At 41.3% G+C, this 17,130-nt stretch overlaps 1 protein-coding gene across 3 annotated transcripts; it reads left to right on the forward strand.

Annotated features, from left to right (window-relative positions):
- Window positions 1–1,465: 1,465 nt before the first annotated feature.
- On the forward strand, window positions 1,466–15,394 carry LOC139456190 (zinc finger protein 658B-like). 3 transcript variants are annotated; one of them, XM_071237745.1, is made up of 6 exons: window positions 1,466–1,559; window positions 12,651–12,742; window positions 12,809–12,954; window positions 13,123–13,284; window positions 13,453–13,777; window positions 13,946–15,394. In XM_071237745.1, exons 2-6 carry the CDS (start codon window positions 12,679–12,681, stop codon window positions 15,082–15,084), a joined length of 1,836 nt encoding a protein of 611 aa, XP_071093846.1. In that variant the 5' UTR covers window positions 1,466–1,559; window positions 12,651–12,678; the 3' UTR covers window positions 15,085–15,394. The 3 variants fall into 3 exon arrangements, with proteins under 3 accessions (XP_071093846.1, XP_071093845.1, XP_071093844.1); XM_071237744.1 differs by lacking the exons at window positions 12,651–12,742; window positions 12,809–12,954; window positions 13,123–13,284; window positions 13,453–13,777; window positions 13,946–15,394 and adding exons at window positions 6,869–7,026; window positions 7,069–10,430; XM_071237743.1 differs by lacking the exons at window positions 12,651–12,742; window positions 12,809–12,954; window positions 13,123–13,284; window positions 13,453–13,777; window positions 13,946–15,394 and adding an exon at window positions 6,869–10,430.
- The last annotated feature ends 1,736 nt before the right edge of the window (window positions 15,395–17,130 follow it).

Genomic DNA, 17,130 nt, shown 5'->3' on the forward strand with positions numbered 1-17,130 from the left:
TGCCACCCGTACCCCCTCTTAACGGTAATGGGTCCGCGGAAGCCGTTATGTTTGGTCAAAAATGAAAAACTCAAAATGTGAAGAAAAATCGAATGAAATGTAAGGAAAACATTTTCCTACTTCAGATAGAAAGATTTTAAAGTGTTTGCGTATTTGAAAAACAAAAATGAACATGTCATTCCCAAAATATGATGAATGGTTGTTATCATATATTTAGCATAAATATGTTTGACCTTTTCCATCAGACTATCAGATTGTTATCGGTGTATTCCTTATTCCTTATTCCGTATATCGGTTTATCGTTGCTCTCGTGGGCTAGCTTTACCCTTCACTGGACTGCTCTACTATTATAAGGTACATCCCATTGTTAGGGGTATTGGGGGTTGAGGTTTTGCATGTATTTGCATGTATTTGCATGTATTTGCATGTTTTGCAGCTGAACCCTATGTTACATGTTTTATGAACAGGTCTCATCGCAGTATCCTAAGCAAGATACGCTGTGGCACATTACCCTTACAAATTGAATTTGGTAGATTTGCTAAACCTATCACACCTTTACAGGATAGAATTTGTAAAATATGCAATAATAACGCCGTAGAAGATGAGATACATTTTCTCATCAATTGTCCATTTTATTCTGACTTAAGATATGATTTATGGTTGAGAATTATAAAGTCTGATCCTACATTTATTTCATTCACTCCTACGGACAAGACAGGACTCTTAATGAATTGTAACACGTATATAAAACTTCTTGCCACATTTATTTAAAAAATACATGTTTGCACTTAGGTAACATTTTATTATCTATAATTGTAATCCTTTTTATTGGATTTCGCAATCCTGTAAGTATATCATATAAATAATGTTTTTCATTGTTCATTGTGTCTCAAATGTGTGAAGCCCATTTCTGGTGTCCCCCGCCGTGATATTGCTGGAATATTGCTAAAAGCGGCGTAAAACCTTACTCACTCACTCATTGTGTCTCATAGGCCTTTAATTGCCTGATATTGTATGTAATGTATGCACGTTTGTATAATGTGTACACATACAACATGTGACACATGAATAAAACATTTTCTTCTAATTTTCTTCGTCTGTATTCCGTCAAATAGCTGGAATGTGCTGAGTGCGGCGTTAAACAACAAAACAAACAACACTTCTTCTGTATTGATTTTGTTGTATTTAGGTATTGAACAGTGTCTGAAGTCTCTTATTCTCATTAAATATTTCGTCCATCAAAACACATTTTGTGAAATACGTAAACACGAAGGTGAGCACTTGTCATGAGAAATATAACACGCAGGTAAAAAGTCATAAAAATATGTGTCACGGATCGGTGAATCGAGCTATAGAAAAATAGACTGGTTCCCTGCCTCTGTTGAGACTAAGAGCAGGTTACGTGTCAGCTCTAACAAAAGCTTCCGCAGCGCCCCTAGCGGGGACTGTTGGCGCTATACATATGTATCACTCAACGCTCGGTGGTCATACGCAATGGAGACATTCGAGTGTAAGTGACTGAGGCAGAATACGGGATTACATCGCGAATGACTTCGAAGGTACGCTATTTCATAACGTCTGCTTAGCAGCTGTGTCTAGTTTGTTAGCTAGCTATCCATTTGTATCGGAAAGGCGTGTCTGCTCCCTAAGATCGCAAGAGGGATGTTGTACCAGAAAGGCGTGTCAGCTTCTTTAGATCGACAATTGGTGTAGGATCGCAATGGCATGTCAGCTCCCTACGATCGATATGTTGGATATCTCCTTAAATTAAGGTTAAGTAAAGTAATGGTATAACGAGACATCTGTGGCGCTATAGCGCAGTAATGGAGCTGGTGGTAGCGGACTTCGGCCGCTCGGGGTGCGCACGGTATACTTCCTCGTTGCAATCGATATTAGTGCACTGACTCAACCTCGCATTTTCTCTCCTAACAACAAGACTGGTTGTCCTGGAAGACTGCGCTTGCGTTACTCTAAACGAAACATGGCGGACGTTAACGTTTCTCTAATTTCACATTGAATCCGTTTACATGTTGGAGGAACCCTCTGCTCGTACGATTTGTAGACCGTTCGTCTATTCAGGGGTTTAACCCTGTCTTTCTCCTTTACCAACTACTTTTGCCAGTATCGACAGTGTCACGAACCATGATTGTGCTCCAACGTGCAATGCAACATACATCGTGGGAATCGTAGTCAGATATTACAGATGTGCTAAGGGGACACGGGTGGCCCAGTCGTCTAAGGCGCCGCGATTCGCTGTGAAGAGTTGCGTCCCTTGGGCACGCCAGAGACCTATGATTGTGGGTTCGAATCCCGGTTCGCCCCGATTATGTTTCAAGGTTTGTCAGCATCATACCTGTGCTCATGGGTTTCACCAAAGTGGTAAACGTCCGAGACCTGCATCACTTCGGGATTTCCTCCCACATTAAGCTGACACGCCGTGATATGACTGAAATACTGTAAAAAGCGGCGTTAAACCCAACTCAGCTTAACTCAACTGATGTGCTTAAACGCTTAAAACTATCGAAATACCATTATCTGTTCCAATTCCACCGCATCACTCATATAAACAGGCATCAATATACCATTTGGTCTCTCTAAAAGCGGCGTAAAACCAAACACACTCACTCACTCACAAGTCAAGGGATTCGGCTGTATCGCCAGCGCCAAATCGCCGTGAGGGAGGTGAACCGGGAATGCATACCGTTTTATGATAAAAACGAGGCATACCGAAATACATGAGTAGAAATACACTCTTTATGATATAAACGAGTTATTCAGAGTTATTGACTGTTGCAACTAGTGAGTCTTCTCACGATGCGCATGTGTTACTTGAACTGGCTCGATCACTCTGTAGGTGCTCCCCGAGTTTCACCATAAGCTCCGTGCATTTAATCATGTTGAGTCAACAACAACAAAATGTTTGGGCCGATACTTTAAAACTGCACCCCTACTGTATTGCGAAACGAATATATTTCTTCACGGTTTTCTATACTTATAGGCACCCAAAACTCTACACATGTACCCAGCAAACGTAATTCAAAAACGTTTTTATTATTTCAACAATATCATTAAAGGTACAGTAAACTACGGTTATAACGAACTAAAAAGGGACCCCCCATTTTAGTTCGTAATAACCGTAGTTCGTTATAAGCATATATACAGCATATATGCAAAACATGGCCGGGGCTAACAAGTAAGTTCGTTATATCGGTCAGTTCGTTATAAGCGTGTTCGTAATAACCGTAGTTTACTGTACTCTCGTGTCACTGGTTCATCGATCACTTGATTGTCTGGTTTGTTTACAGGCTGACGTTGCATGGCAGGAGTACTGCTGTGCCGCGTCAGGCAATAAATATTTTTTTATGCAAATTGTATGAATGGCGGCTGCTACCGGTAGGGCAGGACACGCCTACCCTTTACCCGAACACCTGGTGTCATCACAGAATGACCCATTCATGTAATGTCCACAACTGTTTGCCCTTTACACTAAGTGGAATCTGTTTCGGCGGAAAATCTAGGATGGTTACTCTCTTGCATTGACATTTATGTTTACAGACAAAGCGCTTAAGAAGATCAAAATTATAAAGGGGTAAATTGGACCCGTGAAGATTCCGGGGTAGAATAGGTCTTCAGCAACCCATGCTTGCCGTAAAAGGCGACTGTGCTTATCATAAGAGGCGACAAACGGGGTCGGGTGGTCAGGCTCGCTGACTTGGTTGATGCATGTCATCGATCCCAATTGCATGGATCGATGCTCATGATATTAATCACTGGATTGTCTGGTCCAGACTCGATTATTTACAGACCGCCGTCATATAGCTGGAATATTGCTGAGTGCGGCGTTAAACAACAAACCAAACCAAAAAAGAGTTATTGACCATGTTTACAGTTGAAGAGAATCAAGTTACTGTCTGTGTGTACATGTACTGTTGCAGCGAGTCTTCTCACGATTCGAATGTGTTTACAAATAAAGAGAGTCATATGATTCTTGCTCAGAAGTTGTTTGATCAAGGTTAAAATTTCAAGGCCCCGTAAAACTTTCGAAACGTTTTATGGTAGACATGTGAAGGACATTTCCAAGTGAAAACAATGATGCCCGACGCAATTCCCTATTTTGACTTGTACCACATGTTTCCGTGTTTTTTGTTGGGTGAACAGTTGACTTGTCTTTGCATATTTTGGTTGGGGCAGGATACGCTCATCTTTTCGCGAACACCTGGTATCATCACTATTTGATTTGATTAATAAACACAGGCTCAAAGAAATAGTCGGAATCCTACAATCGACTCTGCTTTATACAAAGATGTCTATTGGACATGGAAAGGGTTTTGTCGCTGCATTCAAGCTCATCTGGCGGTCGAAGACAAAAACGACGCTGACCCCAACCATCTATGGAGATGAAATATCCACTCAAAGAGAAGGTAGACACAATCTTTTGGATAACAACTTCTTAATACAGTAAAAAGCGACGTTTCGGTATAGATCCGTATACCGTCGTCAAACAAGACTGAATTGTGTCTACCTTGTCATCCGCCAACTTCTAAGTAATGACTATTAAACAATTTCAACTCGAAGACGTCACCAGGGGGTTGTTGCTGAGGGCGATTACATCCTTCAGTTCTATGAAGACTATCCTTTACAGACAATCCCATGTCACATGACCATCCGACGTCTTCCTGCCTCACGTCCCGAGATACTGCTTGAAGACAAGTCCTCCAACACTGAAGGCGGCGGCCAGTTCCTTGACAGAATCGCCCATGAAATCCTTCTATTCACCGCTACTAAGAATATTGTACACCTATATGCAGCCGATAGTCTATGCTGTGATGGTACATTTTCTACTGCTCCACGCCTGTTTGAGCAGATCTACTGCCTCCATGCTGAGTTCGAAGGACACATGTTCCCCTTAGTATATGAGCTCCTACCCAATAAAACAGAAGCTACATATGTGCGGGTATTCGAATTTTTGCGTGAAAAGGCACATGGCCTGATCCCATTTGCCAGACGACCCAATCAACAGACAGACCAGTCAAGTGTGACCAATGTTACTGCCTGGTATTACTAACGAATGAGCTGTGGGCACAGTAAGCTACTCCAACTAAGATTATGATTGTGTTTATAAGCTGCGTTTGATCTGTGTTTTATTCTTAAGGACTTAGAGTAGTTTTTTTCAATGATTTAGAATATAGGGAACTCAATGAAGATAAATAAAAAACCTTTTACCGTTCAGTTTGTGTTGCATTATTTTCAGGAAATACAATTTTAGGGAAAATAAGAACACATTAAGTACCAGAAGATTAAACTTTTTCATAACCTGAGTATAATCTCACATGTGCCGTACTATATTATATGAAATTGGTAAGGTACGTATCACCACCATGGCTGGTTCACGCAAAGTACAAAGAGTGGAGTGCACTGAGTCTCATAAATGAACCTCACAAGTAGTCCTTGATGGGTCACCCTACTCTAAGAATCGAACCAGAGGCCAGACCACACACTGGAGATGTATCACCAGAACCTGTCGAGGGAAATGTTCCACTGTTTTTGACTTCTTTAAAGCTGTATCGGACCACTGCCATCCACTTGGAGATCCGTCCAGGGAAGAAGCAACACCTATCCAGACTAACTATAATGCAGAAGTAGGCCGACAAACACCAGAACACGTTCCATATGTTCCTTCCTTCCCCAGCTTGAAGAGTATACTCTATCGATACGTCCAACAACCATTCCTGTCCTGCCACAGAGCAGAGCTGATATTCACCTTGAGGGGCAGTGGACCACTACCAGGGATGGTGGAAGATTTCCCATCTTCACAGACGGGGATAAAGACCAGATCCTGATCTTTTCCACTGATGAGAAGCCAGCTGAGGTGTCTTGCTGAAGCCGATACGGTCTACATGGATGGTACGTGTTGCCCGTGTCAACTGCAGTCTTCCTCATCAGCATCCCGGTGTCCCCCGCCGTGATATTGCTGGAATATTGCTAAAAGCGGCGTAAAACCAAACTCACTCACTCACTCATCAGCATCCCAGCCAGTACTTCAAGGCATTGAGACGTCGGAAGGGGCCAGAATGACACAAATAGACTTTGGTGATGCTCCCCCGCCGAGCTTAGTGGTCAACAGAGAGTTTGTCAGTGGGCAAAAGACATCTCTTGAATTCTTGGATGCTGTTGGATGTTACCTGAAGCTGGGCTGAAAGAGACGTTGTACTTATCAGTGTATATTGTGTATAGTGTGTCTTTTGAAATAATGTTATGAAATACATCCTGTAAATAATTTAAACTATGCAACTTCTTGTAAACACTTCCATATGTGTATGTAGTGTATTTCTAATAATGTGATAATATTATATCTTACATAAATTATTACCATTTCTACTTCAAAATGTGTGATTTCTTGAATGATTTCATAATCAAAAGTGTATAATGAACCTGTCATACCAAATTCCTCGAAATGTGTGTTTTCGGGTCTGTTCAACTTTAATCAAAGGTAAACAGGCACGTATTGCTTGACAAACCGACCTAGACTAATTCTGGTATAAGCTGTCTTACAAATGGAAGGTTACCAAAAGTGGTAATGGTACGGCAATTAATCAACTGAAGACCCGTTATAGTAAAGACTATTTCAAATCACATAACTGTCATTAAGTACTGGGTGTGGAATATCACTGTGCTCAGATATTATCAGTGTGTTGAATTTGAAAAAAAACCATTTACAGTATCAAGTATTTTATCACGATAGATATAATATCATAATCAAAATGGGTGTGGCTCCAGCCCTAGTTGTTGCTGGTGGTGTCTTGTGGAAACATATATAGGAAACGTATTAATCTGATAGAGGCAAGTGACAACTGTTTTATGTTTTCAGTGAACACCATACCATCCCTGAGTTAATAAGGAAAGTACATTGCCAGCCACAGAATCCTGGCTTTTTTACTGAAACATATGAAATCATGGACCGTGAGGGAGAATTGCTGGGAACAGATGATCTCAAGAAACAATCCGTAAATGACACGCTGGAAACAGGTGATCTCAAGAAACAATCCGTAAATGACACGCTGGAAACAGGTGATCTAAAGCAACACAAAGATTATGGTGGTCAAGCAAAACAGTCTCAAAAGTGTAGTGCGTCCGGGGAAACATGTCTTAAATCGGGCGACATGAAACGACACATGTTTTGTCACAGAGAAGTCAAGCCTTTTAATCATGTTAGACGTCGGAAAACCTTTACAAAATCAGGCGTCATGCAGACTCACATGAGGATCAACAGTCGCTTCAGGCGTTATCAGTGCAATGTGTGTGAGAAAACATTTACACAATCAGGCACTCTGAAGACACACATGAAGATTCACAGTGGAATCAAGCCTTATAAGTGTAGTGTGTGTGAGAAAACATTTACACTATCAGGCACTCTGCAGATACACATGAGGATCCACAGCGGAATCAAGCCTTATCAGTGCAGTGTGTGTGAGAAAACATATACACAATATGGTACTCTGCAGCAACACATGAGGATTCACAGTGGAATCAAACCATTTACGTGTAGTGTGTGTGAGAAAACATTTGCATCATCAAGTGTTCTGCAGACACACATGAGGATTCACAGTGGAATCAAACCTTATCAGTGCAGTGTGTGTGAGAAAACATTTACAGCATCAGGTACTCTGCAGAAACACATGAGGATTCACAGTGGAATGAAGCCTTTTAAGTGTAGTGTGTGTGAGAAAACATTTACAGCATCAGGTACTCTTCAGAGACACATGAGGACTCACAGTGGAATGAAGCCTTATCAGTGCAGTGCGTGTGAGAAAACTTTTACAGCATCAGGTTATCTGGAGAAACACATGAGGTTTCACAGTGGAATCAAGCCTTTAAAGTGTAGTGTGTGTGAGAAAACATTTAAAGCATCAAGTGTTCTGCAGGCACACATGAGGATTCACGCTGGCATCAAACCTTTTCAGTGCAGTGTGTGTGAGAAAACATTTACACTATCATGCACTCTTCAGATACACATGAGGATTCACAGTGGAATCAAGCCTTTTAAGTGTAGTGTGTGTGAGAAAACATTTACAATATCTGGTAATCTGAAGACACACATGAGGATTCACAGTGGAATCAAGCCTCATCACTGTTTTAAATGTGGGAAGGGATTTACACATCCGTGTAGACTGAAGAGACATATGACAAGCCACAGTGGAATCAAGCCTGATGAGTGCACTGTGTGTCGGAAAACATTTACGTCACCAGGTAGTCTGAACAGACACATGATGATTCACACTGGAATCAAACCTTTTCAGTGTAATGTGTGTAAGAAAACATTCACAGTTTCAGATTCTCTGCAGAGGCATATGAGAATTCACATAGGAATCAAACCTTATCAGTGTGTTGAATGTGAGAAAACATTTACACATTCAAGTAGTCTGAAGACACACATGACCGTCCACAGTGGAATCAAACCTTATCAGTGTATTGTGTGTGAGAAAACATTTACACATTCAAATAGTCTGAAGGCACACATGATCATTCACAGTGGCATAAAACGCTTTCAGTGTGTTGAATGTGGGAAAACATTCGGACTATCATCTTACCTGAAGACACACATGATGATTCACAGTGACATCAAGTCTTATCAATGTGTTGAATGTGATAAAACATTCAGACGATCATCTCACCTGAAGAGCCACATGCGGATTCACAGTAGAATCAAGCCTTATCAGTGTGTTGAATGTGGGAAAACATTTAAATATTCAGCTCGCCTGAAAACACACATGAGCATCCCCTGTGGAATCAAACCTTATCAGTGTGTTGAATGTGGGAAAGGATTTACGTTATCTGGTACTTTGCAGAGACACATGAGGATTCACGATGGAATCAAACCTTATCAGTGTCTTGTGTGTAAGAAAACATTCACAGTATCAGGAAGTCTGCAGAGACACATGGCCGTCCACAGTGGAATCAAACCTTATCATTGTCCTGTGTGTGGGAAAACATTTACATATTCATTTGGTCTGAAGACACACATGAGCATTCACAGTGGAATCAAGCCTTATGAGTGTGTTGAATGTGGGAAAACATTCGCACAATCAGGTGGCCTGAAGTCACACATGAGGATTCACAGTGCAATCAAGCCACATCAATGCACTGTTTGCAAGAAAACATTCAAACAATCAGGCTATTTTAAGTTACACATGGAAAGTCACAGTGGAATCAGGCCTTATCAGTGTGCTGATTGTGGCAAAACATTTGTACGCCCAAGCGGCCTGCAAAGGCACACATTGATTCATAGTGGAATCAAGCCTCACCAGTGCACTGTGTGTGACAAAACATTTAGAACATCAGCTTTTCTGAAGACACACATGGGGATTCACAGTGACATCAGGCCTTATGAATGTGTTGAATGTGGAAAAGGATTTAAACGATCACATCATCTTCAGAGACACATGACAATTCACAGTGGAATCTAGCCTTAATCAGTGCGACCGCCTCCGTGGTCTAGTGGTAGAGCATCCGCCCGGAGAGCGGAAGGTTCGATCCCCGGACGCGTCATACCAAAAGACGTTAAAAGATGGTACTTGTGGTTACCCTATCTGGCGCTCGGCATTAAAGGCTAATACTAGGACTGGTCGGCTCGGAGTCAGTATGCTGTGTCTGAGTGGGGTATCTATGTTAAACTGCGGCATGATATAAATCTGCATCAGGCCGTACTAGTACAAGCACACACACACACACACACACACACACACACACACACACACACACACACACACACACACACACACACACACACACGTCGCTATATAAGCGCAATAATCTTGGACGCGACGTCAAACCCAGCTTCATCTCACCTCATCTTAATCAGTGCACTGTGTGTGAGAAATCATTTAGAACATCAGGTAACCTGAAGACACACATGAACATCCCCTATGGAATCAAACCTTATCAGTGTGTTGAATGTGGGAAAGGATTTACGTTATCATTGGGTTGAACGCGGTAAAAGATTTACACAATCTGTTCACCTGCTATCACATATGATTAGTCACAATGGAATCTAGCCTTACCAGTGCATTGTGTGTAGGAAACCATATACAGTATCAGATGCTCTGGAGAGATACATGAGGATTCTTATAGGAATCTACCCTTATCAGTGTTGGTTGAATTGAGTGGTATGATTATGTACAGTACAATTGATAAATGATAATTCACTTGATCGGACCAGACTTTCTTGTATTTTCGTGATTTTATTTTCATATTGACGTGTGCATATTTCATGTTCAATTCATGAAATTCAAGCCTCACATTTGCCATGTATTTTTTTATGAAGGCTATTTTCAAGCTCTCATGGTTACATCCTAGTGTAAGGTTTTTTCCCCACTACAACGGAGGAATGTGAAGTACAAACAGTCCTGTCGAGACCTGACAATTATACCGGTTACATATACTACTCAAAATATGATAAGGATCACTAGGTGATATGTGTGTAAGTTACCACAAACATAACAAAAGACATGACTCTGACTCAGAAACGTGTTTAATCATGTTATGAATGAAAATTCATGAACGGCATGAACTTGTATCAATATGGAATGTTTGAAATCTGCAACAAAAAAAAGAAGGCATTTCATTAAAAAATGTTAACAGCAAACAAGAGAAAGAATTACACAGTTATGAGGGATAGTCCATCATTACACTTAGTCGATGAAGAGTCAATATCGAGTATGACCTCCCCTTGCATCAATGACGGCCTGACAACGTCGAGATATGCTGTCAATAAGCACCCGGATGTTCCCAATGGGAAGGTTGTTCCACTCTTCCACGAGGGCATGTCCGAGCTGTGCCAAAGTCGTGGGTTGTGCTCTACGGCGTGAAAGGGCAACCTGCAGCATGTTTCAGACATGCTCAATCGGGTTCAAGTCCGGCGAGCGCGCAGGCCAATCCATGCGGACAATTGTCTCCTGCTTAAGGTACTGCTCAACCACCCTGGCGCGATGAGGACGGGCGTTATCATCCATCAGGATGAACTCAGGGCCAACAGCACCAGCGTAGGGTCTGACGTACACATCGAGGATCTCATCCCGGTACCTCACCCCCGTCATTGTTCCTCTCTCCAGGACATGAAGATCTGTCCTTCCATCTCTGTTGATTCCACCCCAGACCATGATGGAACCACCACCATAACGGTCATGTTCACTGATGTTGGCATCATGGAAACGTTCACGTTGTCGTCGCCACATCCGCTGCCTCCTGTCTGTAAAGTCCAAACAATACCTGGACTCATCGGTGAACAGAACTGGAACCCAATCGGTCCGTGTCCAAGTGACATGATCTTCAGCCCATTCCAATCGCTCCCGCCGGTGTCGAACAGTCAGGGGGATTCGGACACATGCCCTTCTCGAGTAGAGACCTGCATTGTGAAGACGATTCCGTATCGTCTGAGTGGACACATTCACCCCCGAGGCGTTCAGGAGGTCGTTACGTAGGCTGGTTGCTGTCCAGAAGGGATGACGTCGTGCCTGAAGAGCCACAAAATGATCTTGGCGTTGGGTTGTCGACCTCTGACGACCACCCCCATGTCGGTGTGCTGCTGTACCAAAATTTTGCTGTCAGTACCAGGCCCTGCTTTCAACGCTCTGGCTGACGTTTAGTGCATTGGCAACGTCATACATCTGTACAATTTCATGACGTTTTACACCTTCGAGGCCGTTAACACTGACATCATTAGTAGGGGCTTCGTGTAAAGTTCTGTTGACTCAAACCCTTTTTTTCAGGGATAATTACGTATTAGGCAACAAGTACTTATGTAACAGCTTTATGTCGTCATTATTCCACAGCATAACCCTATCACCTGTGGTTCTTGTCATTCCCCTGGTCATCAGTGCAATACCTATGGATGTTAATATAAAAAAAGCAAGAGATAACGGATTGAATATTCCAACTGTGTGTCAGGTTTCTTAACGCTTAATTATGTTTTCTGGAGAATTTGTTTTTTTTATACAAGCGCTATACAACATATATTAATATTTATATGAAAAGGCCTGCGTGTGAAGGTAGATTTAAATACGTTTAACTAGGTAACAGAGATGTTAACATCTTTTTACTCGGTAACCTTTTGATCCATTCAAACGATAGTTTTGTTTGTTTGTTGTTTTACGCCGCACTCAGCAATATTCCAGCTAAAAGACGGCGGTCTGTAAAATAATCGAGTCTGGACCAGGCAATCCACTGATTGACATCATGAGCATCGATCCACGCAATTGGGATCGATGACATATTTCAACAGAGTCAATGAGCCTGACCACCCGACCCCGTTAGTCGCCTTTTATGACAAGCATAGTCACCTTTCACGGCAAGTATGGGTTGCTGAAGGCCTATTCTACTCCAGAATCTTCACGGGTCTAATGAACCTGTCATATAAATTCCTCAAAATGTGTGTTTTCGGGTCTGTTCCACTTTAATCAAAGGTAAACAGGCACGTATTACTTGACTTTTGTACAGTATCAAGTATTTTATCACGATACATATACATCACAATATAAATGTATGTGGCCCCAGCCCTAGTTGTTGCTGGTGATGTCTTGTGGAAACATGGAGGCAAGTGACAACTGTTTTATGTGGAAACATGGAGGCAAGTGACAACTGTTTTATGTTTTCAGTGAACACCATACCATCCCTAAGTTAACAATGGCAGTACAAAGCCAGCCACAGAATCCTGGCTTTTTTACTGAAACATATGAAATCATGGACCGTGAGGGAGAATTGCTGGGAACAGATGATCTCAAGAAACAATCCGTAAATGACACGCTGGAAACAGGTGATCTCAAGAAACAATCCGTAAATGACACGCTGGAAACAGGTGATCTCAAGCAACACAAATATTATGGTGGTCCAGCAATACAGTCTCCAAACTGTAGTGCGTCCGGGGAAACATGTAGTAAATCAGGTGACATGAAAAGGCACATGCTTTCTCACAGAGGAGTCAAGCTTTTTCATTATGTTCGATGTGGGAAAACATTTACAAAATCAGGTGTCATGCAGAAACACATGAGGATCAACAGTCGCTTCAGGCGTTATCAGTGTATTGTGTGTGAGAAAACATTTACAATATGTGGTAATCTGCTGGCACACATGAGGATTCACAGTGGAATAAAGCCTCATCAGTGTAGTGTGTGTGAGAAAACATTTACAGTATCAGGGGCTTTGCAGAAACACATGGGGATTCACAGCGAAATAGAGCCTTATCGGTGTGTTAAATGTGGGAAAGGATTTACACACTCTCTTCAACTGCAGGCACACATGACGATTCACAGCGAAATCAAGCATTTTAAGTGTAGTGTGTGTGAGAAATCATTTACAGCATCAAATGGTCTCCATGTACACATGAGGATTCACAGTGGAATCAAACATTTCAAGTGCAATGTATGTGAGAAAACATTTATACATTTAGGTAATCTGCAGGCACACATGAGGATTCACAGTGGAAACAAACCTTATAAGTGCAGTGTGTGTGAGAAAACATTTACACTATCAGGCACTCTGCAGATACACATGAGGATCCACAGCGGAATCAAGCCTTATCAGTGCAGTGTATGTGAGAAAACATTTACACAATATGGTACTCTGCAGCAACACATGAGGATTCACAGTGGAATCAAACCATATAAGTGTAGTGTGTGTGAGAAAACATTTGCATCATCAAGTGCTCTGCAGGCACACACGAGGATTCACAGTGGAATCAAACCTTATAAGTGTAGTGTGTGTGAGAAAACATTTACAGCATCAGGTACTCTGCAGAAACACATGAGGATTCACAGTGGAATGAAGCCTTTTAAATGTAGTGTGTGTAAGAAAACATTCACAGCATCAACTGGTCTCCATGCACACATGAGGATTCACATTGGAATCAAACATTTTAAGTGCAATGTATGTGATAAAAAATTTACAGCATCAGGTACTCTGCAGGAACACATGAGGATTCACACTGGAATGAAGCCTTATATGTGTAGTGTATGTAAGAAAAGATTTTCAAAATCAGGTACTCTGCAGAAACACATGACGATTCACAGTGGAATCAAGCCTTTTAAGTGCAATGTGTGTGAGAAAACATTTACAGCATCAGGTACTCTGCAGACACACATGAGGATTCACAGTGGAATCAAGCCTCATGAGTGCAGTATGTGTGAGAAAACATTTACAGCATCGGGTGGTCTGAAGAGGCACATGAGGATTCACAGTGGAATCAGACCTTATAAGTGTAGTGTGTGTGAGAAAACATTTACAGAGTCAGGTGGTCTGAAGAGGCACATGAGGATTCACAGTGGAATCAAGCCTCATCAGTGCAGTGTGTGTGAGAAAACATTTACAGAGTCAGGTACTCTGCAGATGCATATGATGATTCACAGTGGAATTAGGCCTTATCAGTGTGTTGAATGTGGGAAAACATTCACACAGTCAGGCCATCTGCAGTCACACATGAGGAGTCACAGTGGCATCAAACCTTATCGGTGCATTGTATGCAAGAAAACATTTGCAGTATCAAGTAAACTTCAGAGACACATTAGGATTCACAATGGAATCAAACCTTATACGTGCATTGTATGTGAGAAAACATTTGCAGACTCAGGTACTCTAAAGAGGCACATGAGGATTCACAGTGGAATCAAACCGTATCAGTGTATTGTGTGTGAGAAAACATTTGCAGAATCAGGTACTCTGAAGAAGCACATGAGGATTCACAGTGGAATCAAACCTTATAAATGTAGTGTATGTGAAAAAACATTTACAGAATCCGTCACTCTGAAGAGGCACACGAGGATTCACAGTGGAATCAAGCCTTATCAGTGTATTGAATGTGGTAAAGGATTTATAACGTCAGCTATACTTCTGAATCATATGAAGATTCACAGTGGCATAAAACCCTATCAGTGTGTTGAATGTGGGAAAACATTCACACAGTTAGGCAACCTGAAGACACACATGAGGATTCACAGTAGCATAAAACCTTATCAGTGTGTTGAATGTGGGAAAACATTCACACAATCAGGCAGCCTGAAGTCACACATGAACATTCACAGTGGAATCAAGCCTTAATCAGTGCACTGTCTGTGAGAAAACATTTAGAGCATCAAGTAATCTGAAGAGACACTTGTAATTTGAAGATATACTTGAGGATTCACAGTGGAATCTAGCCTATGAATGTGTTGAATGTGGAAAAGGATTTACACATGCATCTCATCTTCAGAGACACATGGACATTCACAGTGAAAACAAGCATTATCAGTGGGTTGAACGCGGTAAAGGATTTACACAATCTGTTCACCTGCGATCCCATATGATTAGTCACAATGGAATCAATATTAAAATATATTAATATGTATACGTAAAGGTCCATGCAACCATAAGACACACATGAGGATTCACAGTGGCATAAAACCTTATCAGTGTGTTGAATGTGGGAAAACATTCACACAATCAGGCAGCCTGAAGTCACACATGAGTATTCACAGTGCAATCAAGCCATATCAATGCACTGTTTGTAAGAAAACATTCAAACAATCTCTCTATCTTAAGTTACACATGGAAAGTCACAATGGAATTAGGCCTTATCAGTGTTTTGAATGTGGAAAAACATTTGTACGTTCAAGAGGCCTGCAAAAGCACACACTGATTCACAGTGGCATAAAACCTTATCAGTGTGTTGAATGTGGGAAAACATTCACACAATCAGGCAGCCTGAAGTCACACATGAACATTCACAGTGGAATCACGTCTCATCAGTGCAATGTGTGTGAGAAAACATTTAGAACATCAGGTAATCTGAAGAGACACATGAACATTCACAGTGGAATCAAGCCTTAATCAGTGCACTGTCTGTGAGAAAACATTTAGAGCATCAAGTAATCTGAAGAGACACATGACGATTTACGCTAGAATCAAACCTTATCAGTGTATTGTATGTGGTAAACGATTTACACAATCTTGTCACCTGCAATCACACATGAACATTCACAGTGGAATCAAGCATTGTGAATGTGTTGAATGTAGAGAAGCACGATCTTTTCTTCTGTAGTAACACATTAGGATTTACAGCGGAACGAAGTCTTATCAGTGCACTTTGTGAAAGAAAACCATTTACAACATTGGGTTCTCTGCAGAGACACGTTTGGATTCGCAAAGCAATCTAACTTCATAGTGCCTTGTGTTTAAGATACATTTACTGGACAAGGCACTCTGCAGACATACATGAACATTCGCAGTGGAGTCAAACATTATCAGTGTGGTGAATGTGGGAAAGGAATTACATTATCTGTTCACTTGAAAACCCCCCACAATGATTCGCTGTGGAATCAAACCTTAACAGTGCACTGTGTGTGAGAAAACATTCACAAAATTAGGTAATTTGAAGATATACTTGAGGATTCGCAGTGGAATCTAGCCTATGAATGTGTTGAATGTGGAAAAGGATTTACACATGCAGCTCATCTTCAGAGACACATGGACATTCACAGTGGAAACAAGCGTTATCAGTGGGTTGAAAGCGGTAAAGGGTTTACACAATCTGTTCACCTGCGATCCCATATGATTAGTCAGAACGGAATCAAGCCTTACCTGTGCATTGTGTGTAGGAAACCATATACAGTATCAGATACTCTGGAGAGATACATGAGGATTCTTATAGGAATCTACCCTTATCAGTGTTGGTTGAATTGAGTGGTATGAGTATGTACAGTACAATTGATAAATGATAATTCACTTGATCGGACCAGACTTTCTTTAATTTTCGTGATTTTATTTTCATATTGACGTGTGCATATTTCATGTTCAATTCATGAAATTCAAGCATCATATTTGCCATGTATTTTTTTATGAAGGCTATTTTCAACCTTTATGGTTACATTTGGGTGTGAGGGTTTCTTTCCACTACAACGGAGGAATGAGCAGTACAAACAGTCCTGTCGAGACTTGACAATTATACAATTGACATAACCCTATCACCTGTGGTTGTCGTCATTCCCCTGGTCATCAGTGCAATACACATGGATGTTAAGTATGAAAAACAAGAAATAACGGATTTAATATTCCAACTGTGTGTCAGGTTTCTTAATGCTTAATTATTTTTTCTGGAGAATTTGTTTC

This window comes from Haliotis cracherodii, unplaced genomic scaffold (assembly GCF_022045235.1).
Source record: "Haliotis cracherodii isolate W230 unplaced genomic scaffold, xgHalCrac1.p SCAF_11, whole genome shotgun sequence".
NCBI lineage: Eukaryota > Metazoa > Mollusca > Gastropoda > Lepetellida > Haliotidae > Haliotis > Haliotis cracherodii.

Bases quoted from the DNA above. Each gene is read 5' to 3' on its own strand.
- LOC139456190 (XM_071237743.1), top strand. From the start codon at position 6,954: ATGGACCGTGAGGGAGAATTGCTGGGAACAGATGATCTCAAGAAACAA.